Raw genomic sequence first — 25512 nt, 5'->3', positions numbered from 1 at the left:
TGCAATATTTCAGATTTTAACATCTCGTAGCAAATATCCTTGCCTGACATTCTGCCTCATCAGCTCTAATAAGCAAATGACTAAAAATAAAGTTAGAATATCTTTAAAGCTGCAAACGTGTGTGTGTGTGTGTGTGTGTGTGTGTGTGTGTGTGAGAGAGAGAGAGAGAGCGAGAGAGAAAATCCTGTGTTGATGATAGTATCTTTTAGCCTCTAAAACAAACATGTTCATTGTTAGGTCATTTCATACTTTTTACTAGTATAACTTTTGAAAGGAGATCACTATTTTGCCTCTATGTGAAGTGATAGAAATGCAAATCATGTCTATCGTTTGGAAGCCAGGATGTACTTTCTCCAGGCTGTAACAAACTCTTATGTGAATATGATGTCAGTGGGGCAGGATCCTCTAGGACACAAACCTTTGTCTTGATTTTCTTCTCAAAGTCCCTTTAGTCCTCACGACATAAAACTTAGTAGGATGATTCTACATCCATTTAATCTTAAATTTAGTAAGGGAGAATGAAGGTGACTCGTGATAGCAGTTCTTACTGTTATCAACAGAAAATGATGAAGAAAACAATTTCATACAATCATATGGAAATGAAAATTATTTAGACTGACCTGTGTCAAAATATTTACTAGGCAGGCTAAAATTTTAAACACTCAGAGGGCATGTGGGTTTAATAACAATATAATAAAAACTTCCAGAATAAATCATTTCCATTTCTACCACAGAAGCTTCGATCTCTTAAAACTCAACATATTTCAGTACAATGCTTAAAAATTACTCATGCCTCGGGGCTGGCCCCGTGGCCGAGTGGTTAGGTTCGCTCGCTCCGCTGCAGGTTCGCGCGCTCCGCTGCAGGCGGCCCAGTGTTTCGTTAGTTCGAGTCCTGGGCGCGGACATGGCGCTGCTCATCGAGCCACGCTGGGGCGGCATCCCACGTGCCACAGCTGGAAGAACCCACAACGAAGAATACACAACTATGTACCGGGGGGCTTTGGGGAGAAAAAGGAAAAAATAAAAAAAAAAATCTTTAAAAAAAAAAAAATTACTCATGCCTTGAAGAAGCAGGCCTTAGAGTGTTAATTCCTCCAAACAGAAGAAGGATTCTACTCTTTTCCTTTTTCTTTTTAAAATAAATGAATACAGGAAACAGAAAAGCCTAGAAGGAGCAGAGGAGAATGGGGACTGGTAGCCTTACACTGGCGAACAAGCTCCAAAGAAAAAGGGAGCAAAGTGTTTTTCCTGTAGGGTGGCATTTGTAAGGAGCAGGGCTGTGATATGAATAATCTCTTAAAGTTCAAGGACTTCACAAACCTCTCCTTGCCCAACTTGGACGAAGCATGTCTTATGTGAGTGACCAGGTGAACAGTTGTAACTTGATAGGAGGATAATCCTCTGGCTATTATTATATAAGAGCAGTGGAGGGAGTGTCTGTAAAGGTCAACATGAAGCTTTCTAAAATAATTTTACCTAAAGGAAAGAGTTTACCTTCAAGAGCAAGATCTGTACTTTGTTCTGTAGAGCCTTTCTTATCCAACACAGAGAAAATCACACTCTGATTTCTTGTGGGAGACTCTTTAAGACCTCTAATTTTTGTTTTGAGATATTACTAGGATTCCATTGGTTAATGATTAATGCAAATGTAGTCCCAGGAGTGTGTGACTCAGGGCCACTGCCCGACGAGACCAAAATTCTTTGTAAAACATAACACAGTGCATTTGACCTTGCCCCTGATTTGGCATGACCCTTGAGAGGACACTCCCAGGATGTGCACTTCTGGTGAGTGTATGTGGCTCGGTTCAGTATCTATGAAAAGGGGACACATCTTCGACATAGGTTGCAAGGAGGAGCAAATGATATAATTTCTGTCAGGTGCTTAGAGCACCTGGCATATCATTAGCTCTCAGTAAATTTTATTATTAGTGCTGCTGCCGTATTTCCTGCACAGGTGTTAAGAGGGCAAATGGCGAGATGATACCATATTTTCAGAATTGGTTAGAAATTCGATTTGCAAGTGATAAAATAGGTGTCCCTCCACCCTTCTCCCCACTACCAGTTCACTGCTCCCTGCTCCTGCCACCCTCCCCCCGTCTCCTCTCCCTCCTTCCCCCTTCTCCACCACACAACCAGTGCTACCAGTTTCATGGGCATCCTTCCAGAGTTACTGTGTGCACAGACAAGTGAAAACATATCTCTGTGTATCAATAGTTATTTTTGGAACATTTTATTCTTAAGCAGCCCTCCCCTTGAAAGAGGAAAGAAACTCCCCTCACACTGGTAACTGAAATGGGCAGATGAAGTGAGAGTCTCTTCCCTCCATGGTTTCATATGGCAAGTTTCCCCACCCTGTGGAATCAAGGGGTTCTGTCCTTCCCGATTTAACAGGATAGAGAGGACATTGGCATCCTTTTGGTAGGGTAGACGCTGAGGCCCAAAGGAGTAGCCACAGTGGACCTCATTACTGCATTCATTAGGCCATTTTATCTCCATGTAGAGACATGATCATTTAAATACGTGGGCCAAATATAGGGATGCCCAGAGTCAACAACCAGTTCTCTTGTACATATTTCTATGCGATTTATTAACTGACTGGCTCCAAATTAAATTGAAAAGGAATTAGAAGCCTTAGTTGAGGAGCCATTTGGTGTAAGACATCTTACTCTAGTTGAGCAGGTACAGCAAAGAATTTCAGAAAAATGACAGCTGCATCCATGTCCCCTCTTTTAAACATGCCTGTTACCCTGCACACGTGAACCTAATCAAATCGTGATTTGGCTCTTCCACAGTCTGTCACTTAGGGCAAAAAGAGATTAGGTTAAAAGGAAATATTTATGATCATCATGGTACCTAAGTAACGTGGTGATATTATCTGTAAATAATGCAGTGAAGGATGAAGCAGATGCAGTCACTCCCCATCAGCTGCTGACGGTGAGTCTGGCGTCATTTGGCAGGCACATGTGGTTAACAGACCTAGTCCAGGTGTCATAGTTTGCCATTTTGGTTAAACCTTCACTTTGGAAAAGGAAATAGGTGTGTCAGTCCATTCGAAAGCTCTGTCTTTGAGAACTCACTTTCTACCCATGGTTACCTGCCAGACCAGTATTTGGCATTTGGAGTTATTCAGTGCTCTGTTCTGTGGGTGTTACTAGTTTCCTGAACAGTAGAAATAGCCCTGTTGCATTGGGTATTAACGGATAAAGAGCTTTTCCATTGGCCTTTACCAGTGTTGGGTATGTGTGTGTTTTTTAAATGAGAAATGTAGATATCTCCAGGAGTTTCACCTGACGTTATCTCCTGTAAGATTAGAATGTGACCACATTTTCAGCTCAGAAGACAGCAACAGGACCTTGAGGCAAATTCATACGCTGAAAAACCAGCCATACGCTATTGAAATCAGCATGTGGCAGCGCTCCAACTCGAGGAGCATTTGTGAGTTCCCATATTAATATTAAATGCAAGAATCCTTGTTCATGCAACATTAAGGTTACAAATGTGCACATGCCAAAATCGGGAAATAGCAGAAAATAAGATTCTCATGGTGACATCTGTTCTCCACTGCAGTACATGCTCTATAATATAGTGTACAGTTTGAAGACTGATTAGTTATGCAAAGCCTGTGGTATGTAGTGTGATTAAGAACCTGAACTTCAGCGTGTGGGGAGGCAGGGAGGGATGGGGTGGAGAGGGCACTGAGCTAAGAGTGGTTCACTCTCAGTCTGGATTTTACTGTATGACTTTAGGCAAGCAATTAGCTGACCCACACCTCAGGTTCTTTATAAATTAGAAGCAATAATGTGCCTTCTTTCTAGTTCCCAGAAGGTGAAACTAAGATTCTGCTGAGGTGACGTCTCCAAAGAATGTTGAATCTCCATTATCAAGTTAGAGGTAGTGACTTTCTGTTAGAGGGTGGAAATCGGTGCTACAGGGATGGTTAGGCCTTCTCAGCCCTGTCTGTTTGCAAGTGATTTACATTAATTTACATATATCATGCATCAGTGCATGTTCTCTCTCCTTTGTCTACAATTAGTGAAATTTTAAATCAATACGTATTTATTGAACGTATGTTACATTTAAGATCTATGTAAAGAGAGAGGAGAGCAAGAGATGCTTTCAAAGATGACCAAGTCAGAATGTATGAGAAAAATGCAAGCACGCAACTTCCAGTCGTACAGGACACATGACTAGAATATATTGTGGTTCCACTATGGAGTAAGGTAGTCCCTCCATATTTCCAAATTTGCTAGATTTTTCTATAGTTTGATTTGTAACAAAAATATTGCGTTAATTTTTTTGTATTTAATTTATTTGATTTCCATTCCAATTTGAAAATTGACATCAAGTAAGGTACCCTTTTTTTTAGATTTCTCCTCCTTTTGCTCAACTACTTTGGCGTTGTATCATTATTACCTATTTATTAGCATATCCCTAAGCTATAAGATATTTATGTTTCTGTTTCTGAGCTGAAAATCCATTTTTTATTCTTTCAATCCTGAAATGATTAAATAGAAGTGGTTTAGATTTTTCATTTAGTTATATTGATAAGGGAATGCCTTAACTTTCATATACAAGTTCAAGTCTTCAGACCCCTTGTCGACAGGATATGTATTGCGAGTAGGATTAAATTTAGATTAAACCTTCCACACTGTAACTCCATTCTGTTCTTCAACAGGGACATTTGTGTTTAAGGCAGCTGATAAGATTGTATTTTCATCTGAGACCATAAAACAGTGACACTTGCCACCTAGGAAAGAGAAAAATTAAACACATGACCTTGGCCTCCTTAGAACCAGTCCAGATCAAGGTCATCAGCCTATAAAAATCTCAAGGCCAGCAGCTATCAGCCTTTTTCTACTTTGATACAGAGATTAAGGATCTTTCACAAAGAGGGCTGACACGCCCCATGGACTCACCAGAGTTAAGTGCAGTATAAGGGAAGCCGTAGAGGGCACGCTCTTCCAGCTTGGGTATCCTGGGTTCAGATCCTGGCTCTGCCGGCTGTGTGAGAACCACCTGTGTGAGAACAGGCTAATTCCTGAATCATTCTGAGCTTTGATTCCTCTCATCTGTAAAATGAGGATAATAATGAGACCAATCTTAATGTTATGAGGGTTCAATGAAATAATGTAAGTAAAAGACTTAGCCTTCGCACAGTGCCTGGAACAAATAAGTGCTGAGTAAATCTTAGCTGTGGATGTTCCAATTGTTGACAATGATATTATTATGGAGATGACCTCTTTTATTTATTTAAAAAAATGAAGTGTTTCCTGACTGTATTACTTATTATTTTTGGTAACAAATTAGCAGTGCTGCCAATCATTATGACATACTTTCATAGGAAAATACTAACAATCCTTTCCCTCCTCTTCTGACTAACAAGGTACTTCCCAATCCTGTGCCTGTGAAAAATAATTAAATAAACCAACAAACAGAAATATCCACCATATAAAAACATACAACTCTGCCTAATCAAATAGATAGTGTTTCTGGGTCAAAGAGAAAAATATTTGTGATCAGTGTTGCCTTAAAATGTTAAAAATCTGCCATTGACTAACATAAATTTTATAATGTGCTAAAACCCAAGGTCAGGAGAAAGACGAAATAGGAGAGTTATATTTTCTGTTAATACAGAATTCAATAGATTAGGAGCACAGAGAGAAGAAGACTGAAAATTTGAAACTGGATGTAGTCACACAAGAATATTGCTGTGTCTGGGAGCTGATAAGGGCTTTAAGGAAATTTGGAAATCTTTAAAGGAATGGATGATATGATCAAAGCTTGTCCATAAGAAAAAAAGGACCAGAATAATTGAGGATACCAATGGATTCCAATCTTAGTGAAGAGAACTGCACAATCGCTAGGGGCTTACTTGAATAATATTTGGAAATGACTGTGACTTGAATTTAAAGAAACATATTAAATATTTTTTAAATACTTTATATTTGTGAGTCATAGCACATCATGTAATTTTAGGAGTAAATGGACATTAAAATTTTAGTATTTTAGAAAGTCTGAATTTTTATACTTTAAAGTATTTTTAAAAAGTTAAATTCTTTAAGTGATGGTCTGCTATTTTCTTATAGTTTTATTCATTCCCTCATTTATTCAATAAATATATATGTTGAGCACCCAGTTCAACAATAAACAAGAGAAAAAAGAGGGAATTCTCCTATTTGCCCAAATAATAGTAACATTCTCCCTCAAGTTGTTCTCATATGCGGCCGTACTTTATAATAATTTGTGGAAGAAAACTTGTTTGGATTTAAAGCTTCGCCATCACCTAATACAGTCGTGAGCTCCACACTTAAATGCTTGTTCTTTTCCTTCTCTGGGAAAAGTTGAAAGAATAGTCATTATAGGGTCTGATTCTGGGGCAAGTGAAAGCTGACCTGAAAGGAGTTTTATAATTAAAATTTACATAATTGGTGCTCAGATTTTTGATATGCAGCAATCCGCCAGCAGTAAAAACCTAGGAAGCGGCCCCAAGAGGAATCAGCCAAGAGAAATGAAGTGGAGGCTCCAAGTTCCACCATTCTCTCTCCATCTCGGTCCTGGGGGAGGCGTTTGGGTTACCCCAATAAAGCCCACTTTAAATTATGTGGTCGTAGATGCTGCTTCCTTCTGGTTGGTGAATATGGGAAAATTTAAAGGGCAACAAACCGAGATTGTAACAGATAGATTTGTCTCTGGTGAAATAAATCAGAACCCTTAGAGTTTTTTCTTTGATCTTATAGTATAATCATATTTAATGTAATGAGTGGTTAAGAGTATGGGCTTTGGAGTCAGACAGACTTGGGTTTGGGATAGGCTGTCACTTAACAGGTGTGTGACCTTGAATTTATTATTCAACCTCCCTGAGGCTGATACTCCTTTTGTTGTAAAATGGGATGGTAATAATAGTACCTAACAAAAAGTGCTCATATAAGGTTAAATGTAATGTGTACTCTGCGTAGGACAGTGCCTAGCACAGTGGTAAATCCTCCATGAACATAAGCTATTGTTTTAATTATGCATTATCTCCTTAATGTACTTGTAACAAACTCTGATGTTGTTTTGCATAGTGGAGATACATTGCCAAAATGGGGTGAAACTAGTTATATACTGTAAGCCTTTATCTGTTAGAATTAGGATCAGCTTAACCACAGTGACTTAACCAAATGGAGATCTGTGTTTTTCGCGTAATGAGGAATTCAGAAATAGGTAGGATAGGGCTGGTGCAGCTTTTTGGGGACCCAGATGCTTCTGATTTTCTGCTCTACCACCCTGATTATATGGCTTTCATCTTCATGGCTGGAAGAGGGCTGCTCTACCTGCAGACATCCAAGAAGGACAAGCCTGGGATGAAAGGCCTTTTTTAGAAGACCGTCTTTTTTTCAGAGAGCAGGGGGTGTGTCAGAAGCTTCCCCGGGAACTCTCACCTGTATCTCATTGGCCAGAGCCGTGTTTCGTGGCTAGCCCCTAACAGCAGTGGAAGCTGGGAGAGAAAGTACGTGTTTTTAACTGGGCACATGGCTACCCTAAAAGCTTTGTTGGATATTGAATAAGCACTCAACAGTGTCTGCCACAAAGCCACAAGGAGGGCACAGCTCCCGGGCCTGATGGTTTTCTAACAAAGATTTATAAATGTCCTCAACATTGGGATGTTCTGAGGGCATTTGCTAAGACTTGAAGTCTTACCATCATCATTAAGAAGAGACATAGGTGGTCACTGATCTATGTAACTGGCAAAATAATAACCGAAGTCCCTTAGGTGTGGCTCCTGAACTAATGTTGTCAGTTTGCTTCTATGCTGCAGAGTAGAGTGAGGTTGGCATTTAGTGCAACAATCATGATCTTGGGAATGTGACTGTCTTACTTATGCAATAAGCATTTATTGAGGATCCGCTGATCTTGGAAATACAAGTAGAGGAAAAATGTAGAAACAATATCCAAATTCCCAGTGGACTTTTTTCCAGGGTAAGTTCTATAGAGGTGGCAGGCATCAGTTGGCCTGGATTCTGGCAGGGATGCTCTGTGGTTGGATGCTTAGAGATGTTCCCTGAGATGCTCAAGTTCTATGTGATCAGGCCTTTGGAATGAGGGGTACCAAGTCCTAGCCGTTTTCTATTTCTGTAATATTCTGTCTATTTCTGTAATAGACAGAGGAATCAAGGTCCAGTTTTCTTCTCTTGGTTTAAAATGACGTGTATAAAAAAAAACAAAAAACAGATGTGGACAACACGTATGGTTCTTTACCAGTTTGACAGATGACAAGTCAATCAGTAAGGATTCACTGAGGCTGGCTATTGCCCAGCACTAAGCAAAAAATGTTGTCCAACTTTTCTGGGTTGGTCTCAGGGTTGTACTAAGAACCAATTCCGTAAACCCTTCTTAGTTGTAGACCTTGGCATTGACTTCTTATGGCTGAAAGGAGCTTGAATGAGACTGTGGAGCAATTACTTCAGTTCTTCAGGCCTCCCTTTCCTCATATGTGAGAAGAGAACTTTGAAGAAGATGATCCTTAAGGTTCCTCCCTGAACTAAGGTTTGAGGCAGGATGGGGACTTAGTTATTGTGGGGACCTTGATTCTGTTACTCAACCCTGCGTAAGTTGTGGAGTGCACTGAGGTGGGAGAGGTCCTGGAATTTTATACCTCAGTTTCATCTTCATAGAAGTGAGAGTTGGATTCGAGAAATTGGCGTCCTCTACTTGATCTAATGTTCTGTCAAATAGGATTCGATAGAGCTCTCTCCCAAATTCTCCTAGATGGGTTTATTTCATGGAAATTTTTGGAGAAACACTTGATGGGGTTCATCTTCCTAGGACCTATGCACGGGCTTTGCTAAGTTTAAGCGTTAAAGTTTGAAATGAGCCCAAAGACAATCAAGGCTGTGAACTCTTTTATGCCTAAGAATCTCCACCCAGTTTTTAACTGTTTTTAACTGGGCACGGACTGACAAAAACTTTTGGTAAATTCTGCTGTCTTCGCTATTCACTAAGTTAACATCTTGACTGGCAGAAAATCCCGTACTTTGGGAGAGTGTTTGGAATGATCCTTAAAGGGGAATTTGTTATACCAAGACCTGCAGAGAGGTGGTCATAGGGAAGCTTAGAGATCTGTCAGGACCTGCCTACTGACCCTAAGTTGAAGTGACCCTTAAAAAGAAAACAAATGTTAAAGAATGTAGAAGAATTACAAGCATTGGAGCAAAGATATTAATCCCCAAAGAGTCCTAAACCACAGCTGGCCACTTAATTCACATGCAGCCCTCAGAAGGTGCAGCTTGTTTTAAGCAGAGCCTCTGCAGGGCCCATGAAACCAAAGGATAGGTCAGGGTCTAACCAGAAAATCACATGCACTGCCTGGAAATGACCTGGTAAGTGTTAACCTGAACAGGAGTACAGACTCTGAGAGCAGAGGATTTCAGAATTTCAGTTGAGGTATGCCTCGAAACTCTCCAGGCTTGATGATGAAAGAAAGAAATGATCAAAATACCATCTGTCATAATGGAAAACCCAAGGGGCCCCAGAGCCGCTTCCTCATTGAGCAGCCGATGCAGAGTCAGTCAGTCTGGACGGTTATTTATGTGTTGAGGTCACATTTTGGCCAATCTTTCGCTTAAAGCTTTAACCAACTAAAGCCTTTTCTTTCCATATTTCTTTTGCCAAAGTCAGGTTGAGAGATGGTTCTTTGAGAGGATCATTTGGGCAGGAGATACAGGGATCTTCTCACACAGCAAAACTCACCAACAAAGCCAGACATACACCATTCAGGGGCTAAAGGATGTTGAAACAAATTAAAGCCTTTTCCTTTGCCCCTCTGGTTCTTTGAGTTTTTGTTCTTCCTTTTTTTTTTTTTTAATGCTCCCTAAATGTCAATGAAAGGCCCCAGGGACTTTCTTCAGTAATAACTAGTTTACTTCAGAGGGGACTGGCTTTTAGAATTCTCCCATTCAATCTTCCTCTTGTTCGTTCTATATTCTGATTTTTGCTGTGTTACAGTTTTTAACTTCTCTGGAAATGTTCTCAGCTGACACCTTCCAGAAGAGAGACGGGAAGAAATCCTAGTGTCTGTGAATTGTTGCCAAATCTGCACATGTCCTCTTGTAACCAAGAATCGTAAACTGAGAGCCAGAGAACAGGAGGAGAAGAAAAATCCCTTCCTTGTTTGTTGTAGACTTTGTTGTTGATTCCGTAGGGCTTGGAAGAGCTTCAGTGCGACCATGCGTCTAGTCTCTGCCATCCCAGAGTCACTAGCCACATTCCCTGGGGCAATTACTTCAGTTCTCTGGGCCTCAGTTTCCTTATATGTGAGAAGAGAACATCAAACAAGATGATCGTTAAGGTTCCTCCCTGAACTATGATTGGGGGCAAGATGGAAACTTATAGAAATCTTGATTCTATTATGCAACCTTGTACAAGTTGTGGGTGCCCTGGGGTGGGAGAGATCCTGGAATTTTATACCTCGGTTTCATCCTCATGGAAATGAAGGAGTTGGATTTGAGGAAATCTGAGCCCTCTACTTGATCTAACTTTCTGTCACATCTGTCAAGCTCCCTCCCAAATTCTCCCAGATGGGTTTATTTCATGGAAACTTTTGGAGAAACACTTGATGGGTTTCATCTTTCCAGGACCTGCCGTGAAATGAGACTTGCCCCCTTGGATCACTAGGTCATAAGAGGCAGAGTTTGGCATGCTGTCTCTTGGTCACTGGGAGCATCATTATGAATGAGGGAACTCAGTTCACCATAAGCCAGAAGAGCTAAGAGCCTTGTATTAGGACTGCTAAGATGGGGGGACTCTCCTTACACTATCTTCCTGTTTTTACAACTGTACAATAGGGATAAAAGAGCTAGCACCTCTGCACCTATTTACTTCATTTAAAACAAAGACCTGTTTAAGGAAGAGGAAAAGCCTCAACTGACATTCAAGGCAAAGACCATAGGTGGAAAAATAGACAAACATCTGATCAAATAGTACCAAGTAGCCAGGAATTTATGCAAACAATTTATGCATATCCCTGGAATCAGAGTATAAGAGTATGAAAAGAAATTAAAATGCTTGTAGGACACAAAATCCTCTGAGATTCTGTGTAAACGAATATATTTGCATTAGACAGGTATTGTGCTATAAAAGAAATGAAGAGTGCACAGCAAAGGAAACCATCAACAAAATGAAAAGGCAACCAACTGAATGAGAGAAAATATTTGCAAATCGTATGTCTGATAAGGAATTAATATCCAAAATATACAAAGAGCTCATACAACTCAATAGCAAAAAAAACCCCAATCTGATTAAAAAATGTGCAGAGGACCTGAATAGAAATTTTTCCAAAGAAGACATACAGATGGCCAACGAGTGCATGAAAAGATGCTCAGTATCACTAACGTCAGGGAAATGTAAATCAAAACCACAATGAGATATATCACCTCACATCTGTTAGAATGGCTATTATCAAAAAGACAAGAAATGACAAGTGTTGGTGAAGATGTAGAGGAAAAGATTTGCTCCATTAGGAGGACATCTAAATTGGTGCAGCTGCTGTGGAAAAAAGTAAGGAGGTTCCTCAAAAGATTGAAAATAGACCTACTATATGATCCAGCAATTGCATGTCTGGTTATTTATCCAAAGAACGTGAAATCACTAATTTAAAAAGATCTATGCACCCCCATGTTCATTGCAGCATTATTCACAATAGCCAAGACATGGGAGCAACCTAAGTGTCCATCAGTGGATGAATGGATAAAGAAATTGTGGTGTATATATATATATGTATTCCATAATATGTATATATAATGGACTATTATTCACCCATAAAATAAAAGGAAATCTTGCCATTTGGGACGTCACGAATGGACCACGAAGGCATTAGGCAAGTGAAATAAGTCATATAGAGAAAGACAAATACCATGTGATCTCCTATGTGAAATCTAAGGAAAAAACAAAAACGAAAAAACATACTCATAAAAAACTGATTGGTGGTTGCCAGAGGCAGGGGGTGAGGTGGGGTGAAATGGGTGAACGTGGTCAAAAAGAACAAACTTCCAGTTATAAAATAAACAAGTCATGGGGTGGGGGGGAATGTACAGCATGGTGACTGTAGTTAATAATACTGTATTGCAAGTTTGGAAGTTGCTAAGAGCATAAATCTTGAAAGTTCTCATCACAAAATTTTTTTAACTATGGTGACAGATGTTAGCTTGACTTATTGTGGTGATGATTTTGCAATATATGAATATCAAATCATTATGTTGTACACCTGAAACTAATATAATGTTATATATTAATTATATCTTAAAAAAGAAAGAAAAGAAGAAAACCTGGTGTACATTGGCAGCTATTTAAATTAAAAACTAATAAGAGATATGGTAATAAAGATGAAAAAGAGCAAAATTTTTAAGATACCTATATTCTAAGCTGTTTCATGACTTTGGACTGATTTAAAAGCAGTTGCTGTTAATGTGCATTTTTATGTTTTATGCTTCAATAAAAAGTTTTTAAAAAGGAAATTCCCTAATAATCTAAAAGAAAATTTTTATAGGTATTTTTTCCTAGCAGAACAAAAGAAGAGAATTAAGATGGTAAATGTGCTCAGCTGGCTGTACACTTACTGCTGTTGATAATGAACATGGAGAGTTCTTAGCAGGATGCTGGAGTCTGGAATAAAGCTTCTCAAAGGCCAGAACCTAACATCCAAAATTCTAAGACCAAGAGCCATCATGGGAGGTGGTTTCTGTTAAGAATGTCATAAGTAATAGAAAACCCAACTAAGAGTGACTGAAACAAACAGGGGCTTATTTTCCTCACAAAACAGGAAGTCCAGAAGTGGGTGATTGCTGCCATTCATTCAGCTACAGGAAGGTGCCATCAATGTCCTAGACTTTTCCCAACTTTCCCTGCCTCTATCCTTAGCAGGTTGGCTTTCATTTTCATGCCTCATATTCCCAAAATGGCTGCCATAATCCTGGGCATTTCCTTTGTGATCAAGGCAAGAAAAAGAGAGAAGAGGGCCAACACCAAGTATATCTTTTCTTTTATCAGTAAAGCAAAAGCCTTCTCACTGGCCAAAACTTTAGTCCATGCCCACCCCAGCTGCCTCTAAAGTGGGAATGGGCAGGGGAGAAGAAAAGTTGCGAATGATTGCTGGGGTAACCAATAAACAGTGTCTGCCAGAGAGTTTATCTTGAAGCGAATAATCCTGCGGCTTTTTGTTATTGGGAAGAAGTAAGGATATAGAACCTTTGGGGATATGGCTCACGACTGTAAACATTTCCACTAATAAAGTCATTAAATCACAGTTCTTGGATTGAGTTAAAACACCTATTCGGAAGGCAAATAGCCTTATTTTTCACCCTGAATTGGCCATAAACCTTAACTAATGCTATTTCCAGGCCTCAGTCTTTCCCACTATAAAGTAAGAATAATGTTTATTCCCTGCCTCACTTGGATCCTTTCAGTCACTCATTTATTCAACAACTATATACTACGTGGCTGCTATGTATCAGGCGCTGTGCTAATGCTGACCATACACAAATAAATAATGCAGAACCCCTGCCCCCAGTGACTGACATTCTAATGGGGAAGGGAGGCCAGGAACATATTTATTGAATGCTGCTGCATCTTGGACTATGCTGGGTGCTTTATAGTAAATAAATATATAATATAGAAGGTATGTAAACAAATAATATAACAGGTAAAGTGGTGCAATAGAAGTATTCATAAAAAGCACTTTGGTACCCAGAAGGGGAAATGACTCATTTTGCCTGGGGAATTGGGGAAGGCTTTACCAAGGAGATGAAATCTGAGATAGGGCTTGAAAATGAGCTGGACTTTGCTGTGCAAAAGAAGTGCTGGGGTGGGAGTAGCTTCTGATGGAGACATAGTTCATTCAAAAGCATTGACGGCTTTAAAGGGACCAGCCTGTTCCTGACAAGATGAGTAGCTCACTCTGCTCAGCACTGGGGTGGTAGGAGGTGAAGTGGGGAGCTGAAGGGGGGTGGGTGGTAGAGCCAGATTGTGAAGGACCTCAGAGGCCACGTGAAGGAGGTGGCTGTGGGGGGAGCCATTGGAATACAGGACATGATCAGATTTATGCCTCAGAAAGATCATTCTGGAACCTGTGAGAATGGAAGGTTGAATGGAGAGAGGCCAGGAGCAGAGACGCTGTTTTTAGGAGGCTTTTGCAAAATTCTTGGTGACAGATGACTCAGTGAAGGCAGTGAGGGTCCTTTATTTTTGGTTTCCAAAGTTTATTAAAATTCAAAGAATAGAAAAACTTTTACATAAAAATACGTCAATTGTACCTTCCACATTCTTGTCCACACACACAAAAACCGAAACATGCTATCTTTTTGTTAAACCTGTAGCATGTGACCACAGTGGTAGCCAGGCCCGTTCGTTCGGTTCACCATGATGGAGATGGAGCTTGGTGAAGGAGCCGTGTTTATGAATCGAGCTTTAAAATGCACACACTATGGGACACTCGCTGCTGTCCCCGCGGTGGTTTCCTTAATGTAGGGTCACAGTCAATATCGTTCGTGTGTAGAAATTAATGCAGGCCTACGTGTCAGTTTTTATAAATGTTTATCAATAGGCTAATTTAAATATTTTTAAACATTTTGGATAACTTGATCATCAAGAACTGCAGAGAAAATGTGCTGCTCTATTCTGGAATGCCTCTTAGAGAACCTGCGGTCGCACTTAGCATCTCTTCATGCTCAGGTGGGCCAGTCCCGCTTCCAAAAGGCGGATGGTAGACATTTTAAAGCTTGTCCTTGCTGGGTGTCCATCACATTCAGCTCTCACTCTAGAACTAGATGGACAGCTTTTGGTGACTGATTGGGTGTGTTGAAAGACAGAAAGAGAGGAAGGAATCGAAGATTCTGAGGTTTCTCACATGGCATTTAGGTGGCACCATGCACAGGAAATGCGGAAGAATGTGGCATCTGCTCAGCTCCATTTCAGCTCCGTGAAAAAAGTACTTGTTTTGTCCCAGTGATACTCTTCTTCCCACTTCCCCTCCCCTGCCAGCCTCACCCAGCTGTGATTGCGAGGTCCTGTTCTCAGATGAGGCTCCTATGGCCTCTGGTTGCCTTGTCCCCTCGTGTAAAATGAAAACGCATGGCTGTAGTAAACGCAGACAGCAAGGGGGAGAGGAGCCGATCCCTGGACAAGGCTCGGGGTCCGGGCGCAGGGATGTGGCCGACCAGTCATGGGCACCCTCATAGTGCCTCGCCACGGCTGCAGGGCAGTCTTTTTGCTTAACTGCAGCACAGTCTTCATAGTTTTAATAGTTTTCTAAGCCCAGTACAGGGAATTGGACTTCTTATGATTCTTCAACTTCTCAAGTGCATGACTAATACTTGAAAGAATTATTAAGAGACTTCTTTATTTTTAATTGCATCTGCTTGTTTGGTATGTGACCCAATTAATTCATTCTTGTTGTGAATGTATTGAAAGACCTTGTACCGTCTTGACCTCTCCTTATAATTATGACTGTCATCCTCCTTTGAAGCACTGTTTTGATTACACACTTAGAAGGAACTACTAAAATACCCTTCCTCGTTGCTTGGTTGAAATGACCACTGTGTGGACTCAAGGACAGTCCTCAGAGCGGGGTTCTTGTCCTCAAATGCTCAGTGGCCTGTACCTCCCTTTTCACCTTCCCTTTCCCACAATTCCGCCCCTTCCCCTTTACAGGTTTTTAGTCACGCAGTCCTACTTTAATAAGAAGACTAGCTCTTCTCCCTGAGGCCCAAAGAGCTGTGTTTTAACAAACACAGATAAATCAATAAATGTGCCTTATCAGGGTTGGGATTCTGGCAGGTGCCTCACAGCAAACATCATTGCAATTTCACCATCATTTCCCCCCTCTTCCAAACATACATTCGTATTTGTTTCTTCTTTTCTTAGATTCCACTATCAGGCAAATCTGCATTCAAATGAAAATTGATCCAGTTGACTCACCCAAATACAGGTGGAAGCCTGTCACTGGGAAGCAGTTTTAACCAAATTGTGTGAAATAAAGTTCTTTGTTCTGATGTTGTTTCTGTCCAGTGGTCTGAGCATTTTCATCTTCTTGGATCTTATGGAAAGTTCTTTCTACCATTTAATTATCACCACGTGGTATCTGGTTCTATAAAACAGTGCGGTGTTTTAAGAGCGTTCACAATAATTTGCTGAGGTAAAGGACAAGATATTAACTCAGTAAATTATTTGTCTTGTTCTTCAAAGTGAGACCTAAAGGCTTTTTAGTGGCCCAGACAGGTGTCCTTGTGCAAGTGTCCCCTTGGTACTCTGTAGCTTATCTCCTTATATTACTGTAGAAAGAATGTTTGTATAATCCATTAAAGGTTAGTGTGAAGAAATATGGATGATAAAATTAAAGGTAATCCTATGGATGATGACAAGAAAATATAATTTTTTTTAAGATGACATAAGAATGTATTAACATCCACTTATTTCATTCACAGCTATGAATTATGTACAGATAACTTGAGGCACTCACCAATTTCCCAGATATGATGAGACCTTTGGGGAAATTCTAGTTGTCCACTCTGCTAGTAGGGAGTTTTATGTGGAGCAGTGTCTTAGTCTGTTCAGGCTGCAATAACACATACCACAGACTGGGTGACTTATAAACCACAGAAATTTTTTTTTTTTTTTTTGAGGAAGATTAGCCCTGAGCTAACTACTGCCAATCCTCCTCTTTTTGCTGAGGAAGACTGGCCCTGAGCTAACATCCATGCCCATCTTCCTCTACTTTATACGTGGGATGCCTACCACAGCATGGCTTTTGCCAAGCGGTGCCATGTCCTCACCCGGGATCCGAACTGGCGAACCCCGGGCCGCCGAGAAGCGGAATGTGTGAACTTAACCACTGAGCCACTGGGCCGGCCCCATAAACCACAGAAATTTATTGCTCACAGTTCTGCAGTCTGCAAGTCCAAGATCAGGGTACCAGCATGGTTGGGTGAGGGCCCTCTTCTGGGTCACAGACTGCCTATTTCTTGCTATGTACTCACATTGCAAAAGGGGCTGGGGAGCTCTGTGGGGCCTCTTTTATAAGAGCACTTATCCCTTTCATGAGGGTCCACCTTCATGACCTGATCACCTTCCAGAGACCCCCACCTCGTAATACCATCACCTTGGTTGTTGGGTTTTCAGCATATGAATTTGGGAGGAGCACAAAGATTCAGACCATAGCTAACAGTATGCAGTTGTCGTCACTATGTAAGGTAAATTCCTCATTAAGGATTTTGTACAACCCAGAGCATAGGGCAAAACTGGTTTTCATAAAGGGGAGTGAAAGTGTATTTCCTTTCAAAGGATTGAACCATTTGTTTTTACATCAGAATCTGAGATTCAGCGTTCTTGATTTACTATCTTGTGTCAGGAGTCTACATTTCTGGAATTTTAACATGCAACTCAACCATTCATTCATTCAACACATAATTTATTGAGTACCAACTGTCTACTGGGCACAGTGCTAAACCGTGCTATCAATCTACTGGAAAGTGTGGTTGGCTGACCTTTAGTGATGAAAGAGAGAAAACACTGGAGACTTGACTAAAATTGGCATCCATTTGCCACCACAACTTCAAGAATGGCCTTCTTAGAGACAGGAAATGAGCGTGAAAACCAGAGGATACTGGGACTTATGTGCAGTTACCAACTACATTCTTCAGAAGGAAGCCTCTGCTGAAGTCCCAAATGTTGACTCAACTGAAATTTGTTCACGTTCCATTGTCTGTTCCTCATGATGCTCTGTTCTTTTGGCCCAGAAACAGAAAAGATAGTACTCGAGGCAGGAAACGGATTGCCATCCTGGAAATTCAATGACCAGCTTTTTCCCTGTGACGTGTGTGGGAAAGTGTTTGGCCGACAGCAGACGTTGTCCCGACATCTCTCACTGCACACGGGTAAGTCAGCCTCCCTTCTCTGCCTTCTCCACTCTGGAGCGCCAGCTTCTCTCGTGTCAAGAAGTTGACTTTCTCTAAGAGAATCATAACAGGAAGTGGTGGAAATGTTTTTATCCTGACTTTTTCAAGCCATTTCACCTGGCATGTTCAAATAAGGCCCTGGAAAGGGTTTTTTATTTGTATTGAAAGGATTCAGTTCAGGCAGGATTGATGAGAAAAGATACACATTTAGGTGTACCCCAATAAAATTCCTCAACTCTAAGGAATTTCTCGCTGTCGTGTTGAGGGTGCAGGGGATGGGGCTGCACCCTGTCTTCTTGGACTCATCTTACTGTGGTAGGCGGGAGCAGTGGGGAGACAGAGCACCTTGGGGGAGACAGGGTTGCTGCCTTTATTGACTTGAAATAGTAGAGAACTATGATCAATTCTGAGGCTTGGGAAAGGGAAGGCAACCAAGTTAAGAAGGAGTAAAGAAGGAATAAATATTAATCAATGCAGCAAAAATAAGTAAAGATAAAAAGAAATAAGGTAAAATCATTTGTAAACATAAAGCGAGATGGAAATAATAAAGTGAAGTATCTCAGTTTTAACACTGAAGATCAGACTTCTTGAAAGTTCAGATGTATCTTGTTTATAGGAAACACAAAACAAAATGATAAAGAATATAAATCAATAAAGGTTTTATATATCACACGAAATATAAGAAAAGGCACAATGGGCAGTATGAATATGACAAGATTGATTTTTTCTATTTTATATATAATTTTAATATTTTTAATCTTAAATATTAAACCACTAAAGGCAACATTTAGTCGTATACTTAGCCACAAAGAAAACTTTAACATGTTCAAAAAAGTGGAGGTGTTATAGGCCACGTTCTCTGAGCATACTGAAATGAAATTTGGAATAATTAAGGATCAATAAAATGTCCTACCTAATTGGGTCAAAGGAAAGAAAGAAAATCAAAATGTAAATGGCAGACATCAAGAAGGAACGACAAGGAGAACATACCTAAACCTAGAACAAACAGCTACAGCTGTGGTCAGAGGAAAATTTATAGACAAAAATGTTATTGTTGTTGTTTTTTAAAGGTATGCTTTTTTTTCCTTTAGTGAGGAAGATTGACCCTGAGCTAACATCTGTTGCCAATCTTCCTCTTTTTTTTTTTTCAATTTTTCTCCCCAGTTTCAGTACACAGGTGTATATCCTACTTGTAGGTCCTTCTAGTTCTTCTATGTGGGACGCTGCCTCAGCATGGCTTGATGAGCAGTGCCATGTCCACAGCCAGGATCCAAACCTTCAAACCCCAGGCCACCAAAACAGAGCACGTGAACTTAACCACTACGCCACCAGGCCAGCCCCAAAAATGTTTTAATTAGAAGAGAAGACAGAGAAAAGTGAACTTAGCACTCTTCTTAAAGAATTAGTAAAAGAGCAACAAAATTGAGGAAGAAAACCGTAAAATAGATAAGTCCCTGTAAGCCTGGTTAAGCAAGGAAAAAGAAGCAAAAATATTCAAAATTAGGAATGAAAAAGAAGCCTAAATCATTAATACAGATGCTATTAAAGAATTATTGGAAAATAAGGGCAGCTTCATAGCCAAAAAAAAAAGCTAGCAACTTAGATGACCTAGATAATGTCAGCAAAATTTCCAAAACTGACCCAAGAAGGAGGGAAAAACCTTAAGTCAATCAGCTACCAAAGGGGAATTTGGAAAGATGATGAAGGAGATACCGTTAATAAAGACGTCAGGTCCAGAAACTTCCCTGCGTGGGTTCTTAACCTTTTGACACTAGAAAGTTCTGGTATTATTAAACCTTTCCAAATGATAGAAAAAGATAGAAAGCTCAACACTTCACTTTAATACCAAAACTTAACAACCTTGCTTACTAATACAAATGCAAAAATTCTAAACAAAGGACTTTATTTTATCTGCACTGTAGGATGTTCCTTCAGAGCTGCTGGCCAGGGCCACCAGCACCTCAGCTGTAGGGGACCACCAGATGATGGTCTCACATTTTGTTGTAGAAAAGCTTTTTCCGTGTTCTTTCTGTGAAGTAGATAAGACAGATATTTTCTTTAAGACAAGCGCAATATTACCGAGTAAGAGTTAAGGATAGAAAATGAAGTTGTTCTTTCTTACTGCTATGGGTTGTTGCCTTTGTCTGTATCACGAAAGCAAAGCCTGCTCTTTCTACTTTAATTTGCTTGATTAATCAAATGAATTCAGAATGCCACTCTGGAAACAGTCTGAAACATTGTCAGTTTTATGAGAGGGTTTTCATTAAGAAATTAATTGAAATTTTTTGTGTATGTAAAATGAAAAGTTCCAATTAAATTATTTCACACAAGTCATTTTTTTTTCCCTTTAATTTTATTAGTTTTTTATTTCTGGGCTGACCCAGGCCTGGAGCTTAGGGAAACTGATTGGGCTTTTCTTACACACCAGTCCTATAAATGCTGTTTGTCAACTCCCCTCTACCCCCAGCCAAGCACCCACCCTCCACCGACACATGGAGGATGCATGCACACACCCACACACACTTGCCACTTGCACACAATATTCTTTTAGCTTGTATTGGGCTCCCCTTATCAGGAAGAGGGGCCTGAGGTGTCCAGGAAAAAGCAGATGGTCCCGTTGCCCTGGGATTTTCTTTTATCTTTGAAGGTATTAATACAGGAGTGACCTGCTGCATAGACTTTTAGATATTTGCAATTCCAAGGCGTTCCCTTTGTCCCCATTTGAAATGATGTTTGAACCCTCCTTTCCTTGATGCCTGTAACTGATCTCTTGCAAGGTGTTGAGACTTCATTTTTGAGAGCGGGTTGGGGTTTTTCCCTGTTCCTTCTCCCTCAGAGGAAAGAAAATACAAATGCCACTTGTGCCCCTATGCTGCTAAGTGCCGTGCAAACCTGAACCAGCACCTGACCGTCCATTCAGTGAAGCTGGTGAGTACGGACACTGAGGACATCGTCAGCGCCGTCACCTCTGAAGGCAGTGACGGGAAGAAGCACCCTTATTACTACAGGTGAGCTGCGAATGGAACCCACTAGTCTGGCCTTCCCAAACTTGCTTGAACACTCCCTGCCCGTCTGCTGGCGCAAACGTGACAGGTGCCTCTTTTCAGTAGTAGTGCTGAGCTTCCTTTTAGTCTTCACTTAGCTTAGATTGAACCCTGCAGTGGTACTGACTCCGCTCCTGGCTTGAGTGGCCCTGGTAGAATTAATTGAAGGGGGAGTGGTCTTGGAGGTGGCTCTCTGGGGTGGAGCTCCAGAGAGTGGCAGGGCTCTGGGGATAATTAGCTTTTATGTCTGTGCCGCCGGGACACTCCCACCTTTGTAACTGAGCACCTCACTGCTTCCTGAGAATTGTCCTAAGGAAGAAAAGACTAGGAAAAAATAAATCTGAGAACCCTGAGGAAATAACCCGGAAAGCAGTGCATATTTTCCCTTGGTTGTGTTGTCCTTTAGTACCTGGAATTTTACGTTTCTCTTCCATATTCTACAGTGAATCAATATTTGATTTGGTTGCTATAAAATCCCAAATTTCAGTCTTCACTGACCAATCTCCAATCTCGACCAAGAGCTAGGCCACACAGATTGGTGGAAGCTTGCTTTTGCATGAAATGTCTCCATGGATGGGTGGCTTCTATCAGGAATTGTCACAGAGATGGCTTGCTCCTGTTTGGAGTGCCATCTGATGACCTCTATGTGTTTTCATTCCTACATGGAAGGTTTCCAGAGCCAGCGAGAGGCTCCTGGGTATGTGGGGCGCTCCAAGTTTATCCATGTACCAGCACCACTAATATCTTGGCAAGGCTGCAACACACCTCTTTTCCCAGAGGAATCAGTTAGGTGATGCGCAGCATCTGGAATCTGTAATTTTAAATTAGCTTTACGATTATTTAGCATCATTATAACATATATGGGATTTTGTTACATTATGTTGGCACATAATCCGTTTGGCACAGTGACCACTTCAGAGACATCCCAGAAAGCAGAACAATTTTCTAATGTAAAACCTTTTGGTGGGAAGAAAACATACGTAAAAGTCCAGTTTTCTGGGCATAGAAATATGCCAGTTATATGTATATTTAGAAGTATCACTCTTCTCTCTCCCTCTCTTCTTTCATCCTCTCATATAGCTGTCACGTGTGTGGATTTGAGACCGAGCTCAATGTCCAGTTTGTCAGCCACATGTCGCTCCACGTGGACAAGGAGCAGTGGATGTTTTCGATCTGCTGCACTGCCTGCGACTTCGTCACCATGGAGGAAGCGGAGATAAAGGCTCACATTGGCACCAAGCACACAGGTGACATCCCTGGCGGTCCTTCTCACCCTCCTCTCCTCCATCCCTGGCCATCCCAGCGTGTGTGCCCACCTGGCAGAAGCACCCTCGTCGCCATGCAACACTGATGTTTCCTTCCTCAGAAGGAAGGACTTTCCTGGGGTAGCAGAGCGACATGTCCCTGTAGCCATAATGCCATTGCCTGGCACGGCTTGTGCCTCACTGATCTGAAGTCTCAAGTTCAGATGCCATTGAGAGGGCTAAGCTGTGTGCTTGCTCCTTGTCCTGGTTGTCATCGTCACAGGTAGCAGTCATCAAGCTCTTAGATGCCCCCCGACTAGATCCCACTTAAGCCTCATCACGACCCTCTGAGGTCGATACTCTTGTAAGCACACTATATAGGTGGAGAAACTGAGGCTTAACAGAGGTGAGGTATTCTGTCCAAAGTCAACAACTAGGATGTGACTCCAGAAACTCATTCTAGGGCCTGCTGTCTGTCTCCTTGCTGTTCTGACATCCCCAAGCAACACTTGGCAGAGGTTTGAACCTCTCTGTTTCATTGTCCCAGGGCACTGTGCACCTAGTTCTGCAGGCTCTGCTCCTCTCCCGTGAAACTGCAGCTGTGACACTGTCCATAATGACACATGGCAGGTCTGTTCAGGGCCAAAGAAAACCAGATTCTCCTGAAACAGGCCGATCACTCTCTAGACCATGGCCAAGACTTTGCCGGTGCTCGCCTTTCGTTTAAGGCTCTTGCCATTCTGGTTCACTTTTTCCATTTAATGATGTTAACATTTTGACTTCATCGTGCAATTATCCTCTCACAAGTGATGGTTACAAATGACACCAGCGTGGAGTGACTAAGCGAGAATGAGGAGGAGCTCCCCCTGGTTGTGCGGTGCTTGCAAATTACAAGCTGATGTTGCTGACCGCCAGCCCTGGGTGTCGAGTCAGCCCCTGGCATCGTTGGCACTTGAAGGATTCAGGAAGGGGAATTTCCCTGACAGTTGTGCAGATGACGTGCGCAGCTGAGAAGGATCTCTCTGTGCTTTCCTAGCCACTTTGGCTCTGTGGTGCCAACAGCAATAAAAGCTTGTTTTTGTCAGTAAGTTGAGCAGCTATGACTTGGAGGTCTGCAGAGAGCCGTTATGCTGAGTGAGAAGGTGCCATTTTTACAGTCGGCTGTCTGACCGTAACCACATTAGCACCGTGGGCAGCAGGTGAGCTGGGAAACCCACGTCGGAGACAAATTAAATTCAGCCTTTCTGGAGTGGCTAATGGAGGGAGAGGCCAGCCTTTCTTCCATTTCCACTGGCTTTTCAGATACTCTTTTTTTATTTTTTTCTCTTTTCCGTTACACTCTCGTTCTTTAAACTCTACTCCAAAGTATGTTTAAATTCAGCTGAGAATCTTCCTCCAACCTCCCTGCTCCACAGCCCCCTCCGACCCCCACACCTCAAGGAAACCATAGAAACCATAATGGCTGGAAAGAAGTTGGACTTAGAATCACTTAATTGTCATCAGTGGAAACTTCCCGTTCACAAGTAACCTATGCAAACACACTCACCTCCTAATTGCCACAGGGAACACAGCGAAGATCTTGTTCCCTGTGAGGTGATGGGGCTCCTCGTCTAGCTGGGAAGAATGTTCTCGTTTGTTGGCATAGAGAGCCAAGAGTGAAATGCATTAAAGAGGTTTCTTTTTAATACAGTAGAAGCCTTTAACGCTACTGCTATTAGGGAATAAGGTTATAACCTATTTTATAGGTTTTTAGCCAGGGACGCTAGCAAGAGTTTTTGGGTTTTTTTTTTAAAGGCCGTATAGTAAATATTTTGGGCTTTCAGGCCATATAGTTTCTGTCACTACTATTCAGCTCTGCTGTTGGAATTGGAAAGCAGCCATAAATGTTATGCAAATGAATGAGTGTGACAGTGTTCCAATAAAACTTTATTGACAAAAACAAAGGAGGCTAGATTTGGTCCAAGGGCTATAGTTTGCTGCCCCATATTATAAGCTGTTGGTCTCAGAGTGAGGATTTCATGTATTTAGTTGCTGTTTTGAAGTGTTTGAATTTGACCCAAAATATGTCCATCTAAATCTGTAAATTAATAAACTGTATAATTGCAAAGTTATGATATAAAGCAATATATATGTTATATAATACATATAACACTATACATTCCTGAGAATAGAGAGCTTTTCTAAGTCACTGCTGTATCTCCAGCTCGTAGACCAGAGCCTGCACAGCGTAGGTGAGATGTGAACGTTCATCCCGTGAATGAACATACGTGTGCAAGCACATCTACGCACATTTGTGTGTGCTAAGTAAGAAAATTACTCCAACATGGCCCTTGTTTGAACATTAGAGTCCACTGACTTATGTATATAATTGATGTGGAAGAAGTTACTTGGGATGGAGGAAAGCACACTTTGAATTCTAAGTCCTGGTTCTAGATCTCGCGTTGCTGTAAATAGCACTGCGAACATAGGAACTCATTGAACTTCTCTGGGCCTCCATCCATTCCCTGTATTTTTAAATTCTCAGGACATGCCCAACAGACTTTAAGATTCTCTAATTCTTTGAGCCTTGTTCTCTAATTTATTTACCCATCGTAGGAATGGGCACATTTTATTTCAGTACCCTAGGGAATCTGCAGCGCTTTCTTGTTAGCAAAGTGAAGTTGTGATCTCCAGGACGAGCTTTCACAGACAGACCCAATTTTTGTTTAGTCTCTCACAGAATCCACGTGCTTTGTCCTGCCTCCTTACTGACTCCTCTTACCCCAGGCACGATTATGATGGGGTGCTGGGTGGGTATCTGAGGAAATGTCCTCTGTTTCGGGGTTTCTTCTGTGACCCCTCCTCACCCTCCTTCTCCCACTCCCTGGCTGCAGAGAACATCAGCAAGGGAAAAACATTCCCTCCAGTACTCGTGACTTTCTCAATGCACGTTTTGCTGCAGTTTTTAAATGTTGCAATCGTGGCATTGAGGAATTTGAATAGCTCTTTGGAAAATACAACCATTCAATACTTCCCCTCACTCTGACGCCAAAATCAGTGCCAGATGACTTACACAATCCCTGTTAAATCAGCCCTAGACAGGCTTAAAGAAAGGAGGATATTTATCAAACTTAAAAAGTGAGGACTTGCAAAAGCTTGAGTGACACAAGAAATCACAAAGGAAAAGAATAGAGACCTGACACAAATTTTTTTCTATTTGCAAAAGAAAGGAAGGAAAACAAACACAAAACACCACAGTCTCAAAAATGTTTGTGAAAATGACAAAAGGCTAATATATCTACTACATAGAAAATTCATAGA

At 41.2% G+C, this 25512-nt stretch overlaps 1 protein-coding gene across 6 annotated transcripts in view; it reads left to right on the top strand.

The window, feature by feature from the left end:
- Nucleotides 1-25512, top strand: part of ZNF827 (zinc finger protein 827) — a 165566-nt gene that overhangs the window by 127246 nt on the left and 12808 nt on the right. For all 6 annotated transcript variants that reach the window (XR_006887983.1, XM_046656881.1, XM_046656885.1 and 3 more), the window contains exons 9-11: nt 17766-17903; nt 20761-20932; nt 22049-22215. Coding sequence is in view for 5 of the 6 variants with exons in the window: in XM_046656881.1 (XP_046512837.1) it covers nt 17766-17903; nt 20761-20932; nt 22049-22215 (477 nt within the window). In the remaining variant the exon portion in view is untranslated. The remainder of the gene's footprint in view (nt 1-17765; nt 17904-20760; nt 20933-22048; nt 22216-25512) is intronic.

The sequence above is a fragment of the Equus quagga genome, chromosome 3 (genome assembly GCF_021613505.1).
Source record: "Equus quagga isolate Etosha38 chromosome 3, UCLA_HA_Equagga_1.0, whole genome shotgun sequence".
NCBI lineage: Eukaryota > Metazoa > Chordata > Mammalia > Perissodactyla > Equidae > Equus > Equus quagga.
Note: the sequence above shows the minus strand (reverse complement) of the source record. Positions and strands in the feature narration are given on the sequence as shown.